This window comes from Brachypodium distachyon, chromosome 5 (assembly GCF_000005505.3).
Source record: "Brachypodium distachyon strain Bd21 chromosome 5, Brachypodium_distachyon_v3.0, whole genome shotgun sequence".
Lineage (NCBI taxonomy): Eukaryota > Viridiplantae > Streptophyta > Magnoliopsida > Poales > Poaceae > Brachypodium > Brachypodium distachyon.
This window is the reverse complement of record NC_016135.3, coordinates 20,595,751-20,617,628: the sequence shown is the minus strand read 5'-3', so window position 1 is coordinate 20,617,628 and position 21,878 is coordinate 20,595,751. Positions and strand designations below refer to the sequence as shown.

The following is a 21,878-nucleotide window of genomic DNA, read 5'->3' as shown; positions in this document are numbered from 1 at the left end:
AATATCTAAAGAATCCTATGACACTTCTAATCACATAATATAAACATTTATATATATATATATATGAAATCTTAAATTTATTTCTCAGATACCTTTAAAGTGATGCCCTCGCTTTTGTGAGGGTCACAATGCTATTCATACAACAATCAATCGAGCATTAAAAATAGTTTTTTGAGAGACGAGCATTAAAAATATGAACTGAAAAGAATCCATTATCCAGTTATTCACATTTTTTTCTTGGAAACGATGCTTCAGAAATGAAGGGAGTGAAATCATTGGAATCTCATAATTTAGTTTTTTTGTTGCTTTAGGCGTGGGCTAAGCTTGGTTTTTGCCTTAGACGAAAGCTTTTTGTTAGCTCCAATGATCCACATGAAAAAAAAAATTTGTTATTAGTTGTAAGGGAGGGGATGAACTACACCATGGTTAATCTGCGGTTGGTGGTAGTTTCATCCAGTCCTTACTACTAAACATAGTTATTTCCATCTAAAAAACATAGTTATTCCTAACAAATGTACTAATATAACAATTGCACTCGTAGATGTCTTCGTCGCGCAGCATATGCACAGCAAAGTACTTTCTTCGTGCCAATCATTTTTCCTTCTAAATGATGCTCATTAGGTACATTTTCCGAATAGACACTGCACAGATCTTGGAACAATTGCGATCTATCAATAGTGGTTAGCTGCAGGTGCAACCTGTAAACCATCCACAAATCCACTCAGACCTTAGTTAACTTGCTTTATAAGCAGTGTCATTTCCTTCTTTCGAAAGAACAACATGTAAAAAACACTTGTCAATTTACTAGCAGGTGACATCGAACACCCATCAAAACATTACGCCTAGAAGGATACACAACTCCAAACTTAGCAAGAAAACACCGAATACACCCACATTTTTCTATATCAAAATACACCAGTTGGCCGGAGAGAGTGACGAGGGCAGCCAACGAGCGAGCGAAAGAGACCTCCAAAGGAGAGGAGCATCCTTTCCTTTGTCACAGGTCGTCGAGGAAGCCGGTGGTGCGCCACACGGCGTTGCGCACGCGCCGGAGGTCCCGCCCCTTGAGCGTCCGCCCAGCGCCCTCCATCATCGACGCCGCCGCCGCGGCCCGGCGCGCGGCCATCTCGTGCGGCGGCACCACCGATTCGTCCTCGCCGTCCTCCTCCTCCTCGGCGTCGGCCTGATCTTGCTGCGCCTCCCGGCGCCGCCTGTCCGCCGCGGCGGCCTTGGACCAGGCAGGCACGGCGACCGGCGCCGACTGGTGGTACGGCTGCGGGCGCATCTGGTGCTTCGGATGATCGCGCCGGGCGGCGGCCGGGATGGCCTCGGTGGCGGGCGAGTGGTACTGGCTGCCGCTGTCGTCGTCGTCGTCTGCGAGGAGCGCGGACAGGCCGGCGCTGCCGGAGGGGAACGCGCGGGAGGAAGAGGACAGGGGCCAGCGGTGGCTAGTACCACCGGTGGACGGGGTAGGCGAGGGCGAGGACGCCAAGGAGGAAGGGGAATAGGAGTTGGAGGACGAGGACGACCACACCACGTCGCGCTCGTCGAGCTCGAGCTCCTGGCCGTCGGCATCATCCGCGGGCTGCTGGTGGTGGTTGAGGAAGCCGAGGAAGCGGAGCGACGGGGACATGGCGGATGCAGAGCGGCGGTCACGCATGGACATGGCCGTTCTCGGAGCTGCTTCTAGCTAGCTCTCGATCGGTGCGTGTGGTGGCTGGCCAGTGGCCACTGACCAGCGCCCAGCGGGTGCCGTGGGTTTCTTGAGCGTCCGGGGGCGGCTCTCCTATTATTATTGGCGGCCCGGGGGAGGCCTACGGGTGGTGGTGGTGATCCCTTCGCCGCCCGCCCGGTGTGGGCAGTGAATTATTGGGGTATGATGATGGCTACGATGGGGTCGCCAGGTGCCCGATGACTTCGTGTCGTGTGTTCGTGCGCGCGCGAGGGGGGGTTTGTGGTGCTCCTGCAACGGCCCCGCTGCGCCTGAAACCCAGGATTCGGAAGGGATCGCGCCAGAAATGAGAAATCTAGAATCCTCCATTTCGCAGGGGGTCGCGGCCGACCAAAAAGACGAGAGCGCGACAGGTTGCAACATTTCCGTTCCTGAGGACGGCAGCGGAAAACAGAAATATTACCGGGTGTTCTTCTATACTACCTCGATGCAGCAGGAAACAGTCGATGGCCACGCCGTTAACAAAATGGCCGAGGGTCGGGTTGCAGGTACAGTAAGCAAATTGGATGTGTCGGGTCGATTTTTGACTGTGATTACTCCATCCAGTTTGTTTTGTTTTGTATCTGATTCTAAACTATGTTATGTACATGTCGACATACGCACGGATCACGGGGGCGATTGACAGGGTACCTACCGGCTACCGGTCACCATCCCTATAATCGCCCATTTTTCCATTGGGGCCAAGGAGAGATCTGATGGATGAGGGGAAGAAAAGAAAGGAGACGTCCCACTCTCGCTTGATAAAAATTGTCTGGGCCATGATTCGGTTTTCCTTTTCAAGCATACTGAATTGTGGAGGTGGACATGCTTACGTTAGAGGCGAGTATGTACTCCATAGGTTTACAACGGGCCGTACCGCATTCCTAGCACAAGATGAGTGTTCGTGCATCGCTAATTGCTGTCAGAACGACGTTTCGTTTCTCCGTCCCATCTTCATTGATCTCGCGTGACATCAGCATACTGCATACACAAACACAATGGTACTTCTTCAACACGCGGATGAATACACAGAACAACTCCGGCAACGTTGTTTCCTTGGCCATCTCTCATTCTCTCTAGTGCCTGATCCAGATGAAGATTAACTTCTGAAACTCTAACAGGACCTCACCATCGAAAGCTGTTGCTTCAGGTGTACGACGTGACACCGAACAACTTGGAGGAGCATCCAGGTGGCAACGAGGTCTTGCTAGTGGTGACCGGTGAGTTATTAGTCTACTTCAGTCTTCAGCATTCCTCAAAATCTGCTGTTCGGTGTTTAGCTGCCACGGCGACCCCATCTGTTCAGGCAAAGACGGCACGGGTGATTTCGAGGAGATGGCATTGGCCTCAGTAACTACATCGGAGATGTCTACCTTTGCAAGAAGGGTGTATGACACACAGGTGCCGAAGTGATGAGAAATTTTTGACCCAACGTGATAATTGACTACGAAATAACTATTTTTAAGTCAACTAAGCTAAAGCCATCTCCCATGTGGAAAAATGGAGTGTAATGAGATGATTCTAATGAACGACAATTCCACAAATATGTGTAATGATCTCATACCTCCAAATCAATGGTAAAACTTTGTTCCTCACACATTCCTCCAACCAATCACCCAACCAAACAAAATTTAGAACTGTTCTACGAACCACCAAGATAAATAATCTCATTCCGTGAATCTGGAATCATTTCATTCTATTCTACTTGGTTCACCCTATAAAACACACTCTAGGCTGTAACTGTTACTACCTGTGATCCACAGCTTAAAATCATGATTATTGTTTGTTAAATTCTGGTTTAAGTTTCTTTAACTTCCAGTAACAAGGAATCTTAATATTGTTTTACTCCTGATAAATAGTTGGTTTGATTTACAAAAGCCAAGTAAGACACATGAATGAGGAAACACAGCAAGAAGTTTCAAGCAGTCCAGTAAGAGTTCCACATCCAGTAAAACATATAACTGGCGATTTACTGATTTCTAAATGTTATGACACTTGCTCCCAAAATGGCAAATGTGCAATCTTTGCACAGGTTCAGTACAACTAATCTGAAAATAAAATGCATAATTCTAGTTCCTGTGCACCAAAGGCACCATAAAAATTGTCCTTACAGAGCATCAAACATCTCAAACTTAAATTAGTTATGATGGGTAAAATACAGCCTCAAGTATTTTCCACAGTGGTTCCCCAACCAAACTGTGGAGATTCCTGTGATTTCTGACTGTAAGGCATTTTATTGAGTGCACCTTAATAAAATCACAGTATTAGGCAACTACAAACACACAAACAAAGCAACATGAGGAAAATATAGCAACAAGCTAACAGCCACTGAATCAACAAATGTAAGAAGAAGACACACACTGCATCTCCAGATAAGACGAGAGGTATAAATCAAGTGAGAATGTACATTCTAATATATACAATCTACAAAGAAATACAGAAATCCCCACAGAAAATTTGAGGTGCAATGCAAAATCTGATATCAGGCGGCAAAGTTATTGCATTAAAATTGTTAGCTGTTACATCTCATGAGTTGTCATAGCATTTCATGAAATTCCAGAATTTGGCATTACATAACTCTTGTCGACCAATCTTAGAACTATTCCATCAAAATAAGTTGGAAGGAGAAAAGACAGCAATACACAACCCGTAGATATAGGTTCAGGTGGAGGAAATATCATGGGATCTCCATTCTTCTTGCTCAAAATCCCGATCACGCTCAACTGCATTCCTTCACTGATATATCTACAAGTTTGTGCGATCATGTATAAATTTCTACGTGCTCAATCTACAAAAATGCAGGCAAAAAGCATGGACATTCAGGACAAATTTGATTACCCTTCCTCAAGACGAATAAGCGGAGCTTCTTGAGAAGAAAGATTTCTTTCTTCCAGCCAACATTTCAATGTTGAAGACAGTTCGGTATTTCTACTAGTTGTAACCAGAACATTTTCATCGATCAACGGAGCTACTTTTGAGTGGTACCCAGCTTTCACCAAGGCTCTTTTACCTGATTTTGCATCCGTTATGTAGAAATCAGCAGCAAACCTCTGCCCCACAGAATGTTCGAATAAGAAGAGTATCATATGAATCTATGGCATCTCACTAGGTACTACAAATCTACGATAATGACACAGGTAGTGTAACATCAGAAATACCGACTACTGAATTAAGAAGGATATAATGCAAAGGAACCAGAGTTCTAGATAAAAATACTCCAAAATTGAATAGCATCTATTCAAACATACTTTTCTAAAACGAATAAGATACACGTGTTGCCCATGTTAAAGATGCAGAAAAACTGCTTCAAGTTTGAATACAATTAAGAAAGGGCCTTATGATTTCATTTTAATACTTTTGGGGAAAGAAAATTGACAAAAAAAACTTGGTTGCGGATAACCATTTGGTGCTTGTTGCATTATAATTATTCTGGAATGGGAACTAAAATAAGAAATACCCTCGCTGTTTTCTGTTGCAGCACTGAACTGACAGTACATTTGTAACACAACTGGACCACATAACTTGGCTTTAGGCATGATATAAATAACAGGTAGAATTAAAGAAAAGGGGCAATAATTTGGTGGCATAAAGTGCACTAGAAACAAAATAGCCTATGTATTTTAGATATGAAAGGACAAATACATCCCTGCAAATTATATGCAGATAGCCTCAGAGCATCCTTACCTCCGCGTGTGTCAGCTTCCACCTGGAACAATCATTCTTAACATTTGCCACCTCAGAACCCCATCGACCACACTTTCTCAGCAGCGTAGATGTGTATACACAATTCTCCACTTTCTCATATGAAGAGATTAACGAAATATCACCACATGAAACGAACTGCATAAAAGAAGGAACATCAAAACATATCTGAGGTTAACACACCAGGGAAACTGAAGATAACGCGTACAATTGCTGCTCAAATAGGTAAAACAGAAGGAGAACAAATAGGTACAATAATACTAGCATTTACAAAGAAGTTAATCACGAAACGACAACCGCCTCGTGCTGTGGACAAGCTGAGGAGAAGAGATGGACATGAGTGGTTCAGTCCAACCACTTTGTGTGTCATGTGTGGTCTGTTTTTTTGCCTCATCAACACAGGCAAGTAGGTCCAGTCAGTCAGAAATCAGGTTAAGAATGTGAAACAATGAGATTCAGGCTTTCTGGCACAGATTACCCAAGAGCTGGTGTTTATTTGAAGATCTTTTTTTCCAAAAAACTGTGGTTAAGTGATACACCTGCCACAACAGTAGCGATTCAACATTTCTTTACTCCTATAAAAGACTCAATTGGTGGTGGAAGTCCATCATCTTCGACCGCGTCACTTGTTTTTTCCATATTTATCTTGACTCCTCTAGAAAACTCAATTGGTGGTGGTTGTCCATCATCTTTGGACTGTGTCACATTTTTTTTGTAACTGTTGATTTGGCACAAACCTTTGAGATGAGAACGAATAAAAATTATGATCTAAGATAGTTGTACAATGTTCTTTTAAATATATCTTCAAACGCACTGGCATTGTGCTAGTTATTCTAGAAGGGTTTTTTGTTGAAAGAGAGTTATTCTAGAAGTTACCTCTGCAACTTTGACAAAAGAAACTAATGTAAGTGCTAGTAAACCAGCTTAAATGAAATCTGGAGAGAGGTGAGCACCCCATCGAAGTTTCTATGTACGTATAAAAACTAATCCGGGCGAACTACTTTCAAGATAAGGTCAATGACAATGAGGATACACTCCACGACAAGATTGCTGCACTTGCATAGATGAAATAGATAATGAGATTGCCACAAGATGCGGAATGGCCATGTCGCTTGCACTATACTCCACCCATCTTATCTAGAATTGGTAGACTTATTATAAGTCAAGTTTTTTTTACGGAAATAAGCAGGCACGAGACTTCAGAACAGAACAAGGACTTCTTAGATCAATTGCATCGGATTTGAGAAAAACGAAACGTAATGCATATGAAATTGAAAAACATACACCGGTGATCTTGACGAGCTGCCCGTCGGCGGCGACGCGGAGGCTGGAGGCCGGGAGCCCGTCTACGAATCGCCGCAGCACGCGGCCGGACGCCGCGGCCGAGGCATTCCACAAGAAGAAGGCGGATACGGCCGCCGAGAGGACCAGCGCGACGACGAGCAGCACGGCGCTCTGCACGACGGCGAGGACGAGGGCGCCGAGCCCGATCCCCACCGCGAGCAGCGCCGCGACCGCCCAGGCCGCCGCCCTCGGGAACGGCGCGGGCACGCGGGGGTTCCCCGCGGCCCCGGCGGTGGCGCTGAGGTCGTTTAGGGAGGCCGCGGTGGCGCCGGCCTCGTCGTCGTCGTCGGTGGTGGCGCCGCGGCGCTTGCCGTCCTCGCCTCCCGGAAGCATATCTATCAGCAGCTCGGAGACTGGCGTGCGGGTTTTCCCCTTTTCTTTGACCTTTTTGTCCTCTTTTTCCCTGTGGGTGGCTTTGGGTTCCTGGCGTGCGGTTTAAGGAAACCCATCGTACTATGACAGGTTGGGCACACCTACGTCAGGCCCACCTGTCCGTGAGTTGTTAATAAACTGCTGATTTACTACCACGGATTATAATAACCTAATAACCACAGTCATAGCAGAGCAAAAGGAACGTACTACAACGTACACGTCCGGCTATCGAGTTTCAGGTTGACTGACATGTGGGGCCAAATATTTCTCTGCTTTCTTCGCCAACGGCCGTGGTAGTGCGATGCAATGCAGTCAGGCTGCAGAAGGGGACCACGTGATCACGCATCGCGGGCTCACGAGTCTCGTGAGCTGATGCTCTCCTCACTGATGAGTGGACCTGCCTGGCTGACAGTGAAGCAGCTGGCTGACGTGGGAATTGGGCAAACCGAAGAATTAAGAAACTGACATTAGCTTTATGCAGACATTTTGGGGAAGATTATTTAACTCCATGTGTAATCAGATGGCCTCTCGTGGTCGCAGCTCCCTCTAATCTTTTCGTTCCTTTCGAGTTTTTGAATCCACGCTTGTGCATGGACAGACAGCGACAACAGAGACAGACTGCAACGACTGCTCTCTGTAGGCGCATGGCTGCGTGTGATACTGTGATATGCGATGCCTGCACATTCTGAATTTCTGATCCATTCAACTATTCGCCGTACTGGCGTTCAACGCCACTGTATGCTCGTACAGTGATTTGTGGTTCAATTTATTTTTCTTATTCTGAACCTTATCTTATTTTGAAGTTCAACTCGACAACGGAGGATGAAAACGGCCGGTACCCGAGTGACGAGCGGGGCGGTAGTGCTGTAGTGGGCCTCCGCTAAGCTGAAAAAGAACAAAGCGGGCCTGCGGCCGCATGAATGGCACATACGATAGGTGGGACGGAACCCTCTTAAAAAGTTGGCCCAGGAGAAGACCCATAGGCCCATGTTTTTTTAGAGATCCCATAGGCCCATGTGGAGAACGCATGACGCTAAACTCTAGATTTTTTGTGTTTTTGAGGCTGCTAAACTCTAGATACTCCGAGCTCAGGTCACTCCCTAATCCCTCCGCACTTCCGGTGTCTCTGTTCGTACAGTAGAAGATTATTTCTGAGCGTGTCAAGATAGGACATTCATACCCTGTTTCATACCCCTACAATTCTAGCTTGCGCAGGAGCAGTATCGAGATAGGACATTCATTCTTTTTTGGCGAACAGAGATACGAAGTGTACTTATACGTGCACGTCTAGCTCAGGTTTCTGTCGATAAACAGCGCTAAGATAACGATTTCGCCGAGTCTCTCCATGCTACCGTGTTACTCCGTAAAGAAGGACAACATGTCGAAGGACAATGCCCAAACTTTGGCCGGTACGTCTGTTTCCGAAGACACCTTAAAATTGACACTTACCAACCAAACTCGTCATTTTCTGCGCGCACTGGCCAAGCTAAAAAGCTTTCAGCTTCGGAAAGAGATCGAAAACTTCGAAGTTCGGAACAGCATCAGGCCAGGGACCACCCCAGCAAAGCCAAGCCTAGGTATAATGTCTTCGCGTGCCCGCGGCCGGCCGGTGACCAAGTGAGATCCGACGAGATGGCAATGCAGTAAAGCAGAGGAATCTCTTCTCCTTTTTTCCGGAGAGGCAATCCGCAATCGGACGGGACGACGATGGATCGACGCCACGTCCGACGAGAGGCCACGGGCAACGGCCCCGCACGCGCAGATGGCCGGTGCGGGTGTCTGCACGTGCCGCCGCGTTCCCTCGCCATCGGAACAGCGACGCCTCGCCGTCCCGTCGCCATGCCCGTCGAGCTTTCTGTCTGGTCGCCGTCAGAGGCCGGCCGAGCCAGCACAGATCACTGCTCGATATGCGCGTGCATTATGCTTCCTTCCACCCCAGCCGGCTGCTCTGCATCTGCTACGGCGGCACTACTGACTCCGGCGAGTGTCTCGTTTTTTTTTTCTGTCCGAGGGGCCAGTGCGATTTCAGAAGCGAAAAGCTGTTAACCGCACGGCAGTCAGCGGCTCAGCGCATCGCATGCCAACGTGGGAGCATAACTTACTAGTACTGCACTACGGCGTGCAATGGACTTTAAGCATTCGAGCACTACTACTGTGAGTCTGTGATCAGACTCCGCCATGGACCGTAAAGCAGTGGAATAAAAAACCAAAATCTGGGTGGATGGCGTTCGGACGGAAGGAATCTCGGCTTTCCGTTGCGCCTTTCCGGTGTTCTAGAACATTTCTCGAGGTGAGCAAAGCGTTTAAAATTGAGGATTCAGCTTTCGACTGTGTCAGCTTTCGATTGTTGTTCGTGTAGACTCTTTTGCCTTCTTTGCGCAGTCGATGTCAAAGGGGGGAAAGTCACATTAATTGTTCTTGGAGATCGTCACTGATCCAAGGATAACTTTTTTATTGTCCAAAGATAAAGTTTTCCCAATAGCATAAAATCAGTGTGCATGGTTTGTCTGGTTCGAATTGGCTGAACGAGGTACTGTATTAAAAAAAAAATAACATTCGAAGTATAAGAACTTGTATCGCACAACCAGTTCAATACAAGAAGTTGCAAAATGGGCCAGGTGGTATAATAACTTATCATGCGGGTGCTTAATGGTCGTATTAGTCCGAAATTAGCCACGTCAGCGCCACGTGGAGTTCAGACCGGTTTGTACTTTTGTGTATAAGCCCTTAGTTCTGTTTTTTAGTCCAGGTTTCTCAAGCGAGTTTTATTTTTGCAAAAAACACCCTATAAGGTTTATGTTCATGTTTATCTCCCCGGCCCTAATGTTTGGTCTACAGGAGAATAGGGTTAGGAAATAAAGGAATTTGATTCGGAGGGGCTTTTGTGTAAGAGAAAATGCACAGGGGTTTGTTAAAATTGCCAAGTAAAACCGGCGTGCATACTCCAGCGTGGCAAGCCACATGTGAATGCACATGACAAGTTATTGTATCACTGAACCCATTTTGTAACTTCTTATACTAAACTGCTCGCGCAATGCAAGTTTACCTCAATTAAAAACTAGTAGCAGCTCGGATTGTGCTGCCGTGCTCATTATTGTACTAATCTGAAAGACTGAAAGCAGTTCTATATTTACTCTACATCAGAGTACTATGTACGTGCTCCTGGTTTTTTTTTCCTAGAACAGGTGTACACATCGCTTGCATTGAGATTCTTTCTTACAAATAGAATTCAAGTTTAATGCTAACTTAGAGTATACTAAACCCTGTCAAAAAAGTTAAGAGTATGATAAAGACCTGGCTTGTTTTCTTGACTAACATAATCCTTTTAAATACTGGTAGGAGTAATAGAGTAAATAATACTGTATGAAGATATGACCAACACTGATCATGTTGATTGGAGAGAAACAACACTACTGTACTCCCTACATCATATCCACGGAGAAAAATAGCAATTACTCACCACACATATGCCTTGACTAGTCCCGGTCCGAAAATTTATTTCCAACACAAATCAGCACGACTTGTCACCATCCGAGCTAGTCAGGTTTCACCGTATAAACAAACAAGGCATGTGTGAACCATACGATACGCGCAGGTCCTTATTTCTTCGCCAAAACCTGTGCTATCCTACACGTCCACGGACTAGCTAGCCTGCAGAGAATTATCAGGAACGCCTCTCCCCGGCCGAATCATTTCACGTTTCTGTCACGACACGGTCCAGGAGGACCCGTATCTGCCACCCATTCGGCTGGGCCACGAGTCCAGAACTTTCTGGCTGCTGCCTCGATCCTCCCCGTGACAGCCTGACAGGCAGGTCGATCAAGTAGTAGTACTGCCGGCTCCTGAACGATCGATCGACCTATCGGCGTTTTGCAGGCCAGCAAACAGAACAAAAAAGGTGGACGTGCGTGGCGAGTCGAATGTTTTTGCTAGCTATCCTTCGAACTGAATGTTTTGCCACGTATTCATCTGCCGTGGAGCCGACGACGACCTGCCGATCTGACCTCTATGCGTACGTGTATTCCGACGTCCCAACCGTTCCGGCAGTTTATACAATAAAAAAAAAAGAGTTCCGGCCAGATCATGCGCCCCGTCATCGTAGCCAGCTAGGGACCGAGGGAAATTCATGCTGGATATATTTATATGTTTGTAATGTAGAAATATCGAAAAAAGGCTACAAGCAAAATAACTAATTACGAGAATTGAATTACAACAGGGGATACAAGATTTAACGTGGAAAACCTCTCCAACAAAGAGATGAAAAACCACTGACGAGGGAATTATCTTTTGAGTTCTCAACCTTCATATACACGATACAGCCCAGCAAGAGGTCCACTCGAAAGTCCATCAAGTATATGTAGGTCGAGTCCCTCAAAGTGCGGCTCAAGCCAAGGAACATAATCTTTTCGTACCAGAATAAACTGATTTGATTGTAACCTTCCCGATTATCACGCTCGAGACCTAGCAGCCAGTATATAAGGCTAAGAGGGGGAGTCAGGAATGGGTAACTCCTATACATCCGCCAGATTCATCTGCGCACCATATCTTCGAAGCTTCTCTGTAATCTCGATCAATACAATGCACCAAAAGCAGGACGTAGGGGTATTGCCTTCCGAGGGCCCTGAACCTGGGTAAATCTTGCGACTCACCTAGTCCTTGTTAGTCGACGAGATCGCTGGTGCACCCCGTGCTCTCACTCAGTCGAAAACCCTCGAATCAGGATATTGCCGAGGTAGCCCCTCGTCATTGGCGCCGACCGTGGGGAAGAAGTGCATCGGATCTACGATCTTCTTGACCATGCCGTTCTCAATCCACAACGCATCAACCACGGTGGAGCCGATCCGCTTCGGGTCCTTGAGCTTCTCAGCTCACCTGCCGGCATTACGCTCCGCTTTCCACAACCTTTGCGGTCTTCTGGAGCTGTCGTTCAGAGGTTTTGACCTCTGAGTCAGCCGCGAAGGAATCATCAGCTTCACAGATCTGTCACCGACAGGACAGATCTGCGATTCTCAGTCTACATCGATGATATCGTTATGAAGACAAAGACTGAAGATACTCTATTAGAGGATATTCGAGAGACATTCTAGACTCTTGATAAGTATCGAATCAAGCTTAACCCGACGAAATGCATTTTCGGAGTACCCGCAGGGCAGCTTTTGGGTAATTTTCTTTCTGCAAGGGGAATCGAAGCAAATCCAGACAAGATCAAAGCAATAGTAACAATGAAGGAACCAACAAACCTCCATGTAGTACAGCAGCTTACAGGAAGAGTGGCAGCCCTTAGCCGTTTCATTAGCAGATTGGGAGAAAACGCTTTGCCATTTTACCAGCTACTCAAAAAGGGGGACCAGTTCACATGGACACCTGAAGCCAGCAGCGCATTCACTGATCTAAAATGCATGCTATCAACTTCACCGGTCCTTGTAGCCTCGCTCGAGAATGAGCCATTCTTACTATACCTCGCCGCCACAAATCAAGTGGTCAGCACGGCCTTGGTAGTAGAAAGGGCAGAAGAAGGGAAAGCGCAGCCAGTTCAGAGGCCAATATACTATGTTAGTGAAGTATTGTCTCTCACGAAGTAGCGTTATCTGAAAGATCGGTATGGTTGACTAGAGGGGGGGGGGATTAGGCGACTAACAAAATTTACTTTTTAATTTTCTTTTCTTGAAAGATGCAAACACTTAATCCTAGGGTTCACTAAATTCTCTAAAATGAATGCAACCCTAGTATGAAGTGCAATAGCCGAAGCACTAGCCGAAGCAAAGTATAGACAATGAAGTAAAACAAGTAAGTAAAGGGTCAAGTATCATAGCACACGGGAAGACGAAGATTTCACCGGAGTTCCACCTATTGGGATCGGTGTACGTCTCCGTTTGGAGAAGTGCTGTACCACAAAGGGAGAGACGCCACGAAGGCTCACTCTATTCTCCAACTCACCACACCACAAAGGTGGGATGAGCTCTCACAACACCACAAAGGCGAGGTGAGTTCCACTAATGGCTTCCTTGAAGGCGAACGCCAAACATTTACAAACAAGGGGAAGGGCACGAATCCACAACTAAATTGGACACTCCTTCCCAAATCCTCTAACACCTTTTCACAAGATTGGAGTGCTTGAAGAGACACCTTCCGGCTAGGGATCCCAAAATCCCAAGAGTAACAAAATCCACCAAGGAAAACGAGGGGAATCAACTTTTGATTTGGTGAAACCCTAGATCGAACTCTTCTCAACCCTTCCTCAAAGTATTGGCTTGAGGGATGGACTAGGGAGAGAGATCTCGAGATTTGAAGATCTTGGTGTTCTTGAGTGAGAGAATGGGGATGAATAGGGTGTGCTCGGGCCAGGAAACCTGTTGGGGATGAAGCCCCCTTTTATACCCCATCGAAATCCAGTCGTTAGGACACATTTCAGTAACACCGGTACCAGGCCAGTAGTGGACCGGAAGTTCAAGGGGGTAGAACTTCCGCCCTGCTACCGGTCTCCTACCGCTATACGCAGTAGGACTCCAATAGCATTTCAGTACCAGGCCGGCACCAAGGCGGAACTTCCGTCCACCGGAACCTCCGGCTATTTAGGCGGTAGTACCGGCTATCACTGAAAAGTCTAACAGGCAAAGCAGGAAAACGACAACTCTCAACTCAAAACTGGGTTTAGGCGTTATGTGAGTGCAATTTAGTAGATTTGTGTACGTGAAGTTGATTCACACAAAGCGTTCCCAAATGGACTCCCTCTTTATAGTACGGATTTTCCTACGACTCAATAAAGTAAAAAGCCGTAAATCCTTCTACTCTTCTTTCCTTTTTGAGGGCGATGAATCGTGTCACAACACTATTTATAAAATCTGAAAACACTTGGCGCACGATTAGTTCACAAGTTATGTTGTCATTAACACCAAAACTCATTAGGGATCGAAATGCCCTTTCATTATCCACATTATCAGAAGCTGGCATACGGAGTATTCATGACGGCCCGAAAGCCGGAACATTATTTTCAGCAAGCACAACACCAGGGATCACTCATCATCTTCATCATCTTCAAAGTCATCATCATCATCATTGGTGCCATTGTCTTCCTCTTCTTCTTCCTCTACCTCTTCTTGTTCTTGTTCTTCGGAGGGGCTCTCCTCTTGATCCATCTCTTCAATCCATGTAGAGGTGTGTTTGGACTTCCATTTCTTGAAAGGAGTAACAATCTCCTCACTACCACTATGATAAGGGTTGTCCAATTTGCGACAAATGGCCTTTTGCACACGGCGATTCGCATTTGACTCAACATGGACAGCATACATCTTCTTCTCAAAATCTTGTTGGATGCAAAAGATTTGCTTCATTTTGCGGCTCATGGCCTTCATCCAACTGTCTTTATGCTTGCTAGAACGAGTGCGGGGGACAATTTCAAAGTCTTCATCATCCGCATCACTCTCCACCGCTTCTTCTTCTTCTTCTTCATCAAACCTTGATTTATTATGCTTCTTGATCATCAACCTCTTGGACAAGTGCTTGGACAACGGTGTATCTTCAGGAATGTTGGCCTTGTTGATGAGCAAAGCCATGACATATGGTGCATAAGTGGGTGACCGTTGATAGTTGACAAGTCCATTCATCTCATGCCAAAGATAGTGCAGGACATCCAACCTCTCATTGTCATCCTTCTTCCTATGAGTCCAAATCATAAGATCACCAAGAAAACCATGTAACGCATCAATGTTTCCTCCTTTGACTCCAATGGTCTCTCTATAGATCCTATGCATAATGTCATACACAGGTAAGAGGTCCTTTGACTTCACAATGTCAGCTCTCCCTCCGATGTAAAGTGGCTTCATTTCTTTCTTATCCATAGCATAGTCTGCCCCATGAACTCGGAAACCACTAGCAATCTCATTTCCATGATCTTCATAGCGTAGGATGGTGGCAAACTCAGCCCAATTGCTCTTGCAAACATGCTTTTGTGTGATCCAAGTGATAGAACGGTGCTCATCTGTCCCGTGCACTGTGGCATAAAACTGAGAAACAAAGAAGGCATTGTAGTCCTGTTGGAACTCCATGATGTGAAGGAGACAAAACTTCTCACGCAGCTCAAGAGCCTCCTCAAAGTACTTGTTCCGACGCATATGAGGGATCTTGATGGCACATTGTGTGACAAGCTTGAAAGTGTCACCCGAGGTATAGAGCTCGTCAAAGATTTGCTTCTGAAACGCGGTATAGAATCCATTTGGAATGAATTCACCCTCAGCAATGTCCTCAGGATACGGATTAACAATCCTTACTTCCTTGAACTCATGAGTGGAGTACTCCTTCATGGATTGGATATGTTGCTTGCCGGTAGTCTTGGAGCGGGACTTGCGGGTTGGTTCGAGAATATTCTCCTCAATGATCTGATCACTCTGAGCTTTGGTTGGTTTCTTGATAGCTGAGTGCCTTCGCTTAATGCCTTTGCCTTTATCACCTTTGCTAGAACTAACTCCACCTCATGTGAATAAGAGAACAGATGTGGGGGACAGGAGATAAGCACAAGTTCAACAGAAAAATGGAATGAGGAGCATGTATATTGCAGCAGTATTGATATCAGTTCAGAAACAGGCGGAGGCTCCGCCTAATTAGCCGGTGGTACCGCCCGGCGGTAGTACGGCTAAAATAAGCGGTAGTACCGAGCGATTCGCAGAAGCTAGGGTTTGGGCTGGAATCCCAAATCTGAACTGAAAATCAACACATAGCAATGTCTACACAACCCAATCACTGAATAGCAGTTCCAACACAGATTTTACCAATAGCTAGTTCATCTTCTCTCTCCTCAAACCTAGGGTTCCAAAATTTGAACACTAGAGAAGGGGAAAAGGAAAACTTACTAGACTTCATGGTAGAGGAGATCAAGGAGAACAAATTCCTTGGAAGAGATGCGAGATTAAGCGGTAGTTCCGCTAGGTCCAAGCCTCAACTTAGGGAAGAGCTTCACCGTAGTGGTTGACAGTGGAGATGGGAGTTGGGCACGGGCTGAGTGGGGAAGAAAACCTCCACTTGGTCGGCCCCACTCCCTTTTATACCAAACAAAGCTGCCATGGGCGGTAGTACCGCTAATTAGCCGGAACTACCGCCCGCCGGAACTACCGGTTAATAGCAGGTAGGACCGACCACCACAGAAAGACAACAACACAAGGATCAAACAAAGAACTTGTGTTCTAGACTAGAAATGTTGTAAGATAAGAATAGGCTTTGGATGGGAGACACACACAAAGTGATTAATAGGGATGTAAATACTCAATCTTGCAAGATGCAACTTTAAATACCAAGAATTGAGTACTTCTCCATATATAAGCATATAATGTCATATATTGACTTACAAGATTTGCAATGAATTAAAAGAACCAACCTCACAAAAATGAGGGCGGTGGCCTAGGCCACCATATTCGAGTATGTATGAGCTTGACACCGCGAATATAGATTATTGGGCTCAAGACTCAAAACTTACATTGAAGCTCAATGTATGAAATTAATGTTAGCATAGTAAGCGTAGCACTTGCCCATGAATTGAGAAATGCTCCCCCTACATCCATGCGCACATCCAAACTAGACAAATGTTAACCGTGGGTACGGGTGCAAGTTTATAAACCACAACACTAGAATCTAGGATATTTAGCTCATGCCTTAACTCCCGAAATCTTGCTTCATCAAGTGGCTTCGTGAAAATATCCGCAAGTTGCATACCGGTGGCAACATAAGAGAGATCAATATCATCATGGGCCACATGCTCTCGAATGAAATGATGACGAATCTCAATATGCTTCGTCTTGCTATGTTGCACGGGGTTATGGGCTATCTTAATTGCACTCTCGTTGTCACATAAAAGAGGCACACTTTCACAAGTGATTCCATAGTCCAACAATGTTTGCCTCATCCATAATAATTGTGCACAATAACTAGCGGCGGCTATATACTCGGCTTCCGTCGTGGAGAGAGACACACAATTTTGCTTCTTAGAAGACCAACTCACCAAAGACCTACCAAAAAATTGGCACGTCCTGAAAGTTGACTTCCTATCCACTTTATCTCCCGCCCAATCCGAATCCAAATACCCCATGAGCTTGAAACTTGATCCTTTAGGATACCATAGGCCAAAGTTTGGGGTATGAACCAAATATCTAAAGATTCTTTTGACCGCCACTAAGTGACTTTTGGTGCGGATTGATATCTTGCACAAATACCCACACTTAACATAATATCCGGTCTAGATGCACAAAGGTAAAGTAAAGAACCAACCATAGAACGATATACCTTTTGATCCACATCTTTACCATTGGGATCGAGATCAAGAGAGCTTGATGTAGGCATTGGGGTCTTGGCACTCTTGGCATCATGCATCTTCAATCTCTTTAGCATGTCTTGGGTGTATTTGGCTTGATTAATAAAGATTTCTCCTCTCAATTGCTTGATTTCAAATCCAATGAAGAACTCCAATTTACCCATCATAGATATCTCAAACTTTTCGGTCATTTGCTTAGCAAATTGATCATTGAACACACCATTAGTAGAACCAAATATGATGTCATCAACATATAGTTGGCATATAAACAAATCACCACCAACCATCTTAGTAAAAAGAGTGGAGTCAATAACCCCAATTTTAAAGCCACGATCCACTAGTAGCTCCGTTAAGTGCTCATACCAAGCTCGAGGTGCTTGTTTGAGGCCATAAAGGCTTTATCAAGTTTGTACACGTGGGTAGAAAATTGAGGGTCCTCAAACCCCGGTGATTGTTTGACATATACCAACTCATTTAGTGGACCATTAAGAAATGCACTTTTCACATCCATTTGTTGCAAAGTAATGTTATGATGTGATGCATATGCAAGCAAGATACGAATAGATTCAAGGCGAGAAACGAGAGCGAAAGTTTCACCGTAGTCAATACCCTCGACTTGGGAGAAACCTTGAGCCACCAATCTTGCTTTGTTCCTTGTCACTTGTCCAAGTGCATTTTGCTTGTTCTTGAATATCCATTTGGTGCCAATGACATTCTTGCAATCTTTTAGTCTTTCCACCAATGACCATACTCTATTGCGCTCGAAGTTATTCAACTCTTCATGCATGGCATTAAGCCAATCCGGATCCTCGAGTACTTCTTGTACCTTTTGGGGCTCAACACAAGAGACAAAAGCATGATGTTCACAAAGGTTAGCTAATTGTCTACGAGTAGTTACCCCTTTCCTCACACTTCCTAGGACATTGTCCAAGATATGTTCTTGATGTTGAAGTCATGAGGCAATCTTCATGGCCCGACGTTCCATAGCTTCTTGAGATAAATCTTGAGGCTCAATGGAAGCTTGAACATCTTGAAGATCTTGATCTTGAACATCATTTGGTGAAGAATCACCAACATCAACATTTGCTTGATCTTGCCCTTGATCAACTTGTTCATTTACATGAGGGACTTATTCTTGTTCTTGGCTAGCCTGTGGATCTTGTGGAGATGAGGGCTCCACTTGAGGAGAGCATTGTGCTTCTCCTTCTTCCATACGGAGATCCTCAACGGGCATAATTTGACCTATGCCCATTCTTCGTATGACTTGGGGAGGAATTTCATCATCTACATACACAACATCAACTTGCCCCACATGGGAGCCATTATTCTCATCAAACTCCACATTACCAAATTCTTCAACACATCCGGTGGATTTGTTGTAGACTCTATAAGTGTGGGAGTTTGATGCATAGCCAACAAATATGCCCTCATATGTTTTAGGCTCAAATTTAAATAAACGAACACCTTTCTTAAGCACAAAACACTTACAACCGAATACCCAAAAGTAATTGAGGTTGGGCTTGCGTCCCGTGAGAATTTCATAAGGAGTCTTGTTCAATATCTTGCGGAGATAGAGGCGATTAGTAGCATGGCATGCGGTGTTGATTGCTTCGGCCCAAAAGTTGTATGGAGACTTGAACTCCGCCAACATTGTCCTTGCCACATCCATGAGAGTTATATTCTTCCTCTCCGCTACACCATTTTGTTGAGGGGTATACGCAGTGGAATATTGTCTTTTGATACCCTCATCACTCAAAAACTCAATCAAGTTGTAATTCTTGAACTCGGAGCCATTATCATTCCTAATAGCCATAATATTTGCATTGTATTGGCGTTGTGCTTCATTAGCAAAGTCGATGACTGTTTGTTGGGTCTCACTCTTGTGCTTGAAGAAATATACCCAAGTGTACCTACAATAGTCATCAACAATAACCAAACAATATTTCTTACCACCAAGACTATCATATGTAGGAGGACCGAAGAGATCCATATGAAGGAGCTCCAAGGGCCTCGTTGAAGTGATAATTGTCTTGTGGTGATGTGCCTTCTCATGTAACTTCCTTTCAATACAAGCACTACACACACAGTCTTTATTAAAAGAAACATTGGTTAGTCCTAGCACATGGTCACCTTTGAGGAGACTTTGCAAAGATTTCATATTGACATGTGCTAGACGGCGATGCCATAGCCAACCCACATCAACTTTAGCCATTAGATAGGTTTCTTCTCTAGTCGGTTTCTTACCGAAATCTACTGCATAGAGACCATTTTCCACATATACAACAAAGTCTACTTTAAAAGTCTTGCTCCACAAAAGGGTCACACTCGTTGTGCCAAAGAAGGAATAAAAACCCATATGTGCAAGTTGAAGTACCGGAAGTAAATTGTATGAAAGGGACTCAACAAGCATGGCATTCTCAATGAATGTATCCGGAGAGATGACAACCTTGCCTAGTCTCAATACCGTTGGTTGTGAAGAATCTCCAAATGTAACTTGCTTGGACCTTGATGTACTCATTTTAGAGTCCACAAGCAATTCTTTGTTCCCGGTCATATGATTAGTGCATCCACTATCCACAATCCATTGAGATCCACCGGAAGCGACCTCGTACAAGTTTAAGCTTTGGTTTTAGATACCCATCTTTCAATGGGTCCTTTAGCGTTAGCAACAAGGTCTTAGGAACCCAAATAGACCAATGAACATATTCATAAGGAGAACCAACAAATTTGGCATAAACATGCCCATCATTAGTACGACAAAGAACATACGAGGGTTTGAAATCCCCAGCACTACTATCATTGGTGGCCTTGCCACACTTCTTGTTCTTTGGCTTCTCTTTGACCGCCTCCCCTTCCTTCACAAAATAAGAATTAGTGTGGGGAGGTGCCTTGGCCTTTTATTGTTGTCACTCTTCTCATTGGGGTCGTACCCAATTCCCTCCAATCCAAAAGCTTTCCTATGATCATTCAAAAGATCATGTAGGTTCTTCTCGCCTTGGAAGCAAGTGGCTAGGCCCTTTTCAAGTTGGGCCTTCAACCTAACATTCTCCTCAATCATAATGTATGCTTACAACAAGGGTTAGTTGAAGCATCTTTACCATTAGAAATTTATTCCTTAACAAGAGAATATAGAAGATGATCACAAGACTCTTTGATAGACTTGTACTCACTTGTCAAGTACTTGTGATCCTTTCCAAGTTTGTCAAAGTTCTCAAGGAGGTTCTTATGACCATTCTCAACTTCACTTATCCTACCCAAGTAGTCATTAGCAAGGGAAATAGCATATCATAGGAATCTTTAACTTTAGCAAGTTCCTTAGAAAGTGACTCCTCAATTGCTTCCCTATTTGCTTGTTCTTTCTCAAGGGCTTCATTAAGCTCTGCAATCTCATAAGTGGCAACGCACTCAAGTCTTACCTTTTCATCCATGAGTTCATCATGTTCTTCAATAGTAGCTTGAGCTTCACCTAGTTTTTCCAAGAGGTCCTCAAATCTCTTTTTGGTCTCACCTTCCAAGCTTGCCATGAAGATCTCGAACTCATTCATGTTGTGCTTAACGACACTACTCTCCTCCACACAATCAAATAGAGATAAACTCTTAGAAATGACATGCTTGGTGGGAGGAGGGATTACCGAAGAGGTCTTGGCCATGAGGCACTTGAGTGATTTGTTCTTGTTCTCATTGGGGGAGTCGAACAGAGATGGAACTGAAGGAGCAATGGCAATGTTCGCCCTCTCCGTGGTCTCTTCCTCATCATCATCTTCGTCACCCGAAGTATATTCTTCTTGAACAAGAAGCATTCTTGGTTGCCTCTTCTTTGTTGGCTTCTTGTTGAAGGAGGGCTTGGTCTTCCCCTTAAGGATGAGACGACCACCATTCTCCTCCCTCCTCTCATAGATACAATCTGCAACGAAATGGTCATTATTATCACAATTATAACATTTACGAGATTTTTGACCTTTGGGCTTGGAACTTGAAACTCCCTTGTAGTAGTTGTTGTTGGGGTTGAAGGAGTTGGACTGTAACATCCCAAAATTTTAAACCTTTTCATATGCATTGCATTCATGAGCATCATGCCACAATTGCATTTTTTAACCCAGATTTGAATTCCAAACAAAAAGGCTTTGAAAAAGAGTCTCCTCTATTTTAAAACCTTAGTCTTTTACCCATTTGAGTTTTGGATTTTAAAACCAATAAGGATTCCGACCATAAAAGGGGTTTATTGCATTATTAAGCTACCCCATATTTTTGGTGTTTAAATTTGGGTACAAAAACTATATTGATTTAATATTTATAAAGCCCTAAAGGCAATCTTATAAGCAAAAATATTTTTAACTATTTTATTTTGAGGGTAAATTAGTCCCAAAAGTTGAATCATATTATAATATTATTTTAAAAAAATTCTGCGATTTATTTGAATTGATTTGGAGTTCAATCAAAAGTTATAAAGGA

The 21,878-nt window shown here is 44.6% G+C and overlaps 2 protein-coding genes across 2 annotated transcripts; both read right to left on the bottom strand.

The window, feature by feature from the left end:
* Nucleotides 1–652: 652 nt before the first annotated feature.
* LOC100839275 lies at nt 653–1,894 on the bottom strand. Its single transcript, XM_003581426.4, has one exon. The coding sequence runs from the start codon at nt 1,664–1,666 to the stop codon at nt 998–1,000; it is 669 nt and encodes a 222-aa protein (XP_003581474.1). The 5' UTR covers nt 1,667–1,894; the 3' UTR covers nt 653–997.
* Nucleotides 1,895–4,188: 2,294 nt separating this feature from the next.
* Nucleotides 4,189–7,165, bottom strand: LOC100825993 (uncharacterized membrane protein At1g16860). The gene is made up of 4 exons (XM_003580203.4): nt 6,698–7,165; nt 5,396–5,551; nt 4,550–4,761; nt 4,189–4,456 (listed from the first exon to the last, which is right to left on the bottom strand). Exons 1-4 carry the CDS (start codon nt 7,088–7,090, stop codon nt 4,258–4,260), a joined length of 960 nt encoding a protein of 319 aa, XP_003580251.1. The 5' UTR covers nt 7,091–7,165; the 3' UTR covers nt 4,189–4,257.
* Between the last annotated feature and the right edge of the window lie 14,713 nt (nt 7,166–21,878).

Excerpts from the sequence above, each read along its gene's own strand:
- LOC100825993 (XM_003580203.4), bottom strand. The coding sequence starts at position 7,090 with ATGCTTCCGGGAGGCGAGGACGGCAAGCGCCGCGGCGCCACCACCGAC. Across the intron at positions 5,552-6,697 it reads AGCTCGTCAAGATCACCGGT|TTCGTTTCATGTGGTGATAT; the intron begins GTATGTTTTTCA and ends TCTTTTATGCAG. Across the intron at positions 4,762-5,395 it reads GGAAGCTGACACACGCGGAG|AGGTTTGCTGCTGATTTCTA; the intron begins GTAAGGATGCTC and ends TCTGTGGGGCAG.
- LOC100839275 (XM_003581426.4), bottom strand. The coding sequence starts at position 1,666 with ATGTCCATGCGTGACCGCCGCTCTGCATCCGCCATGTCCCCGTCGCTC.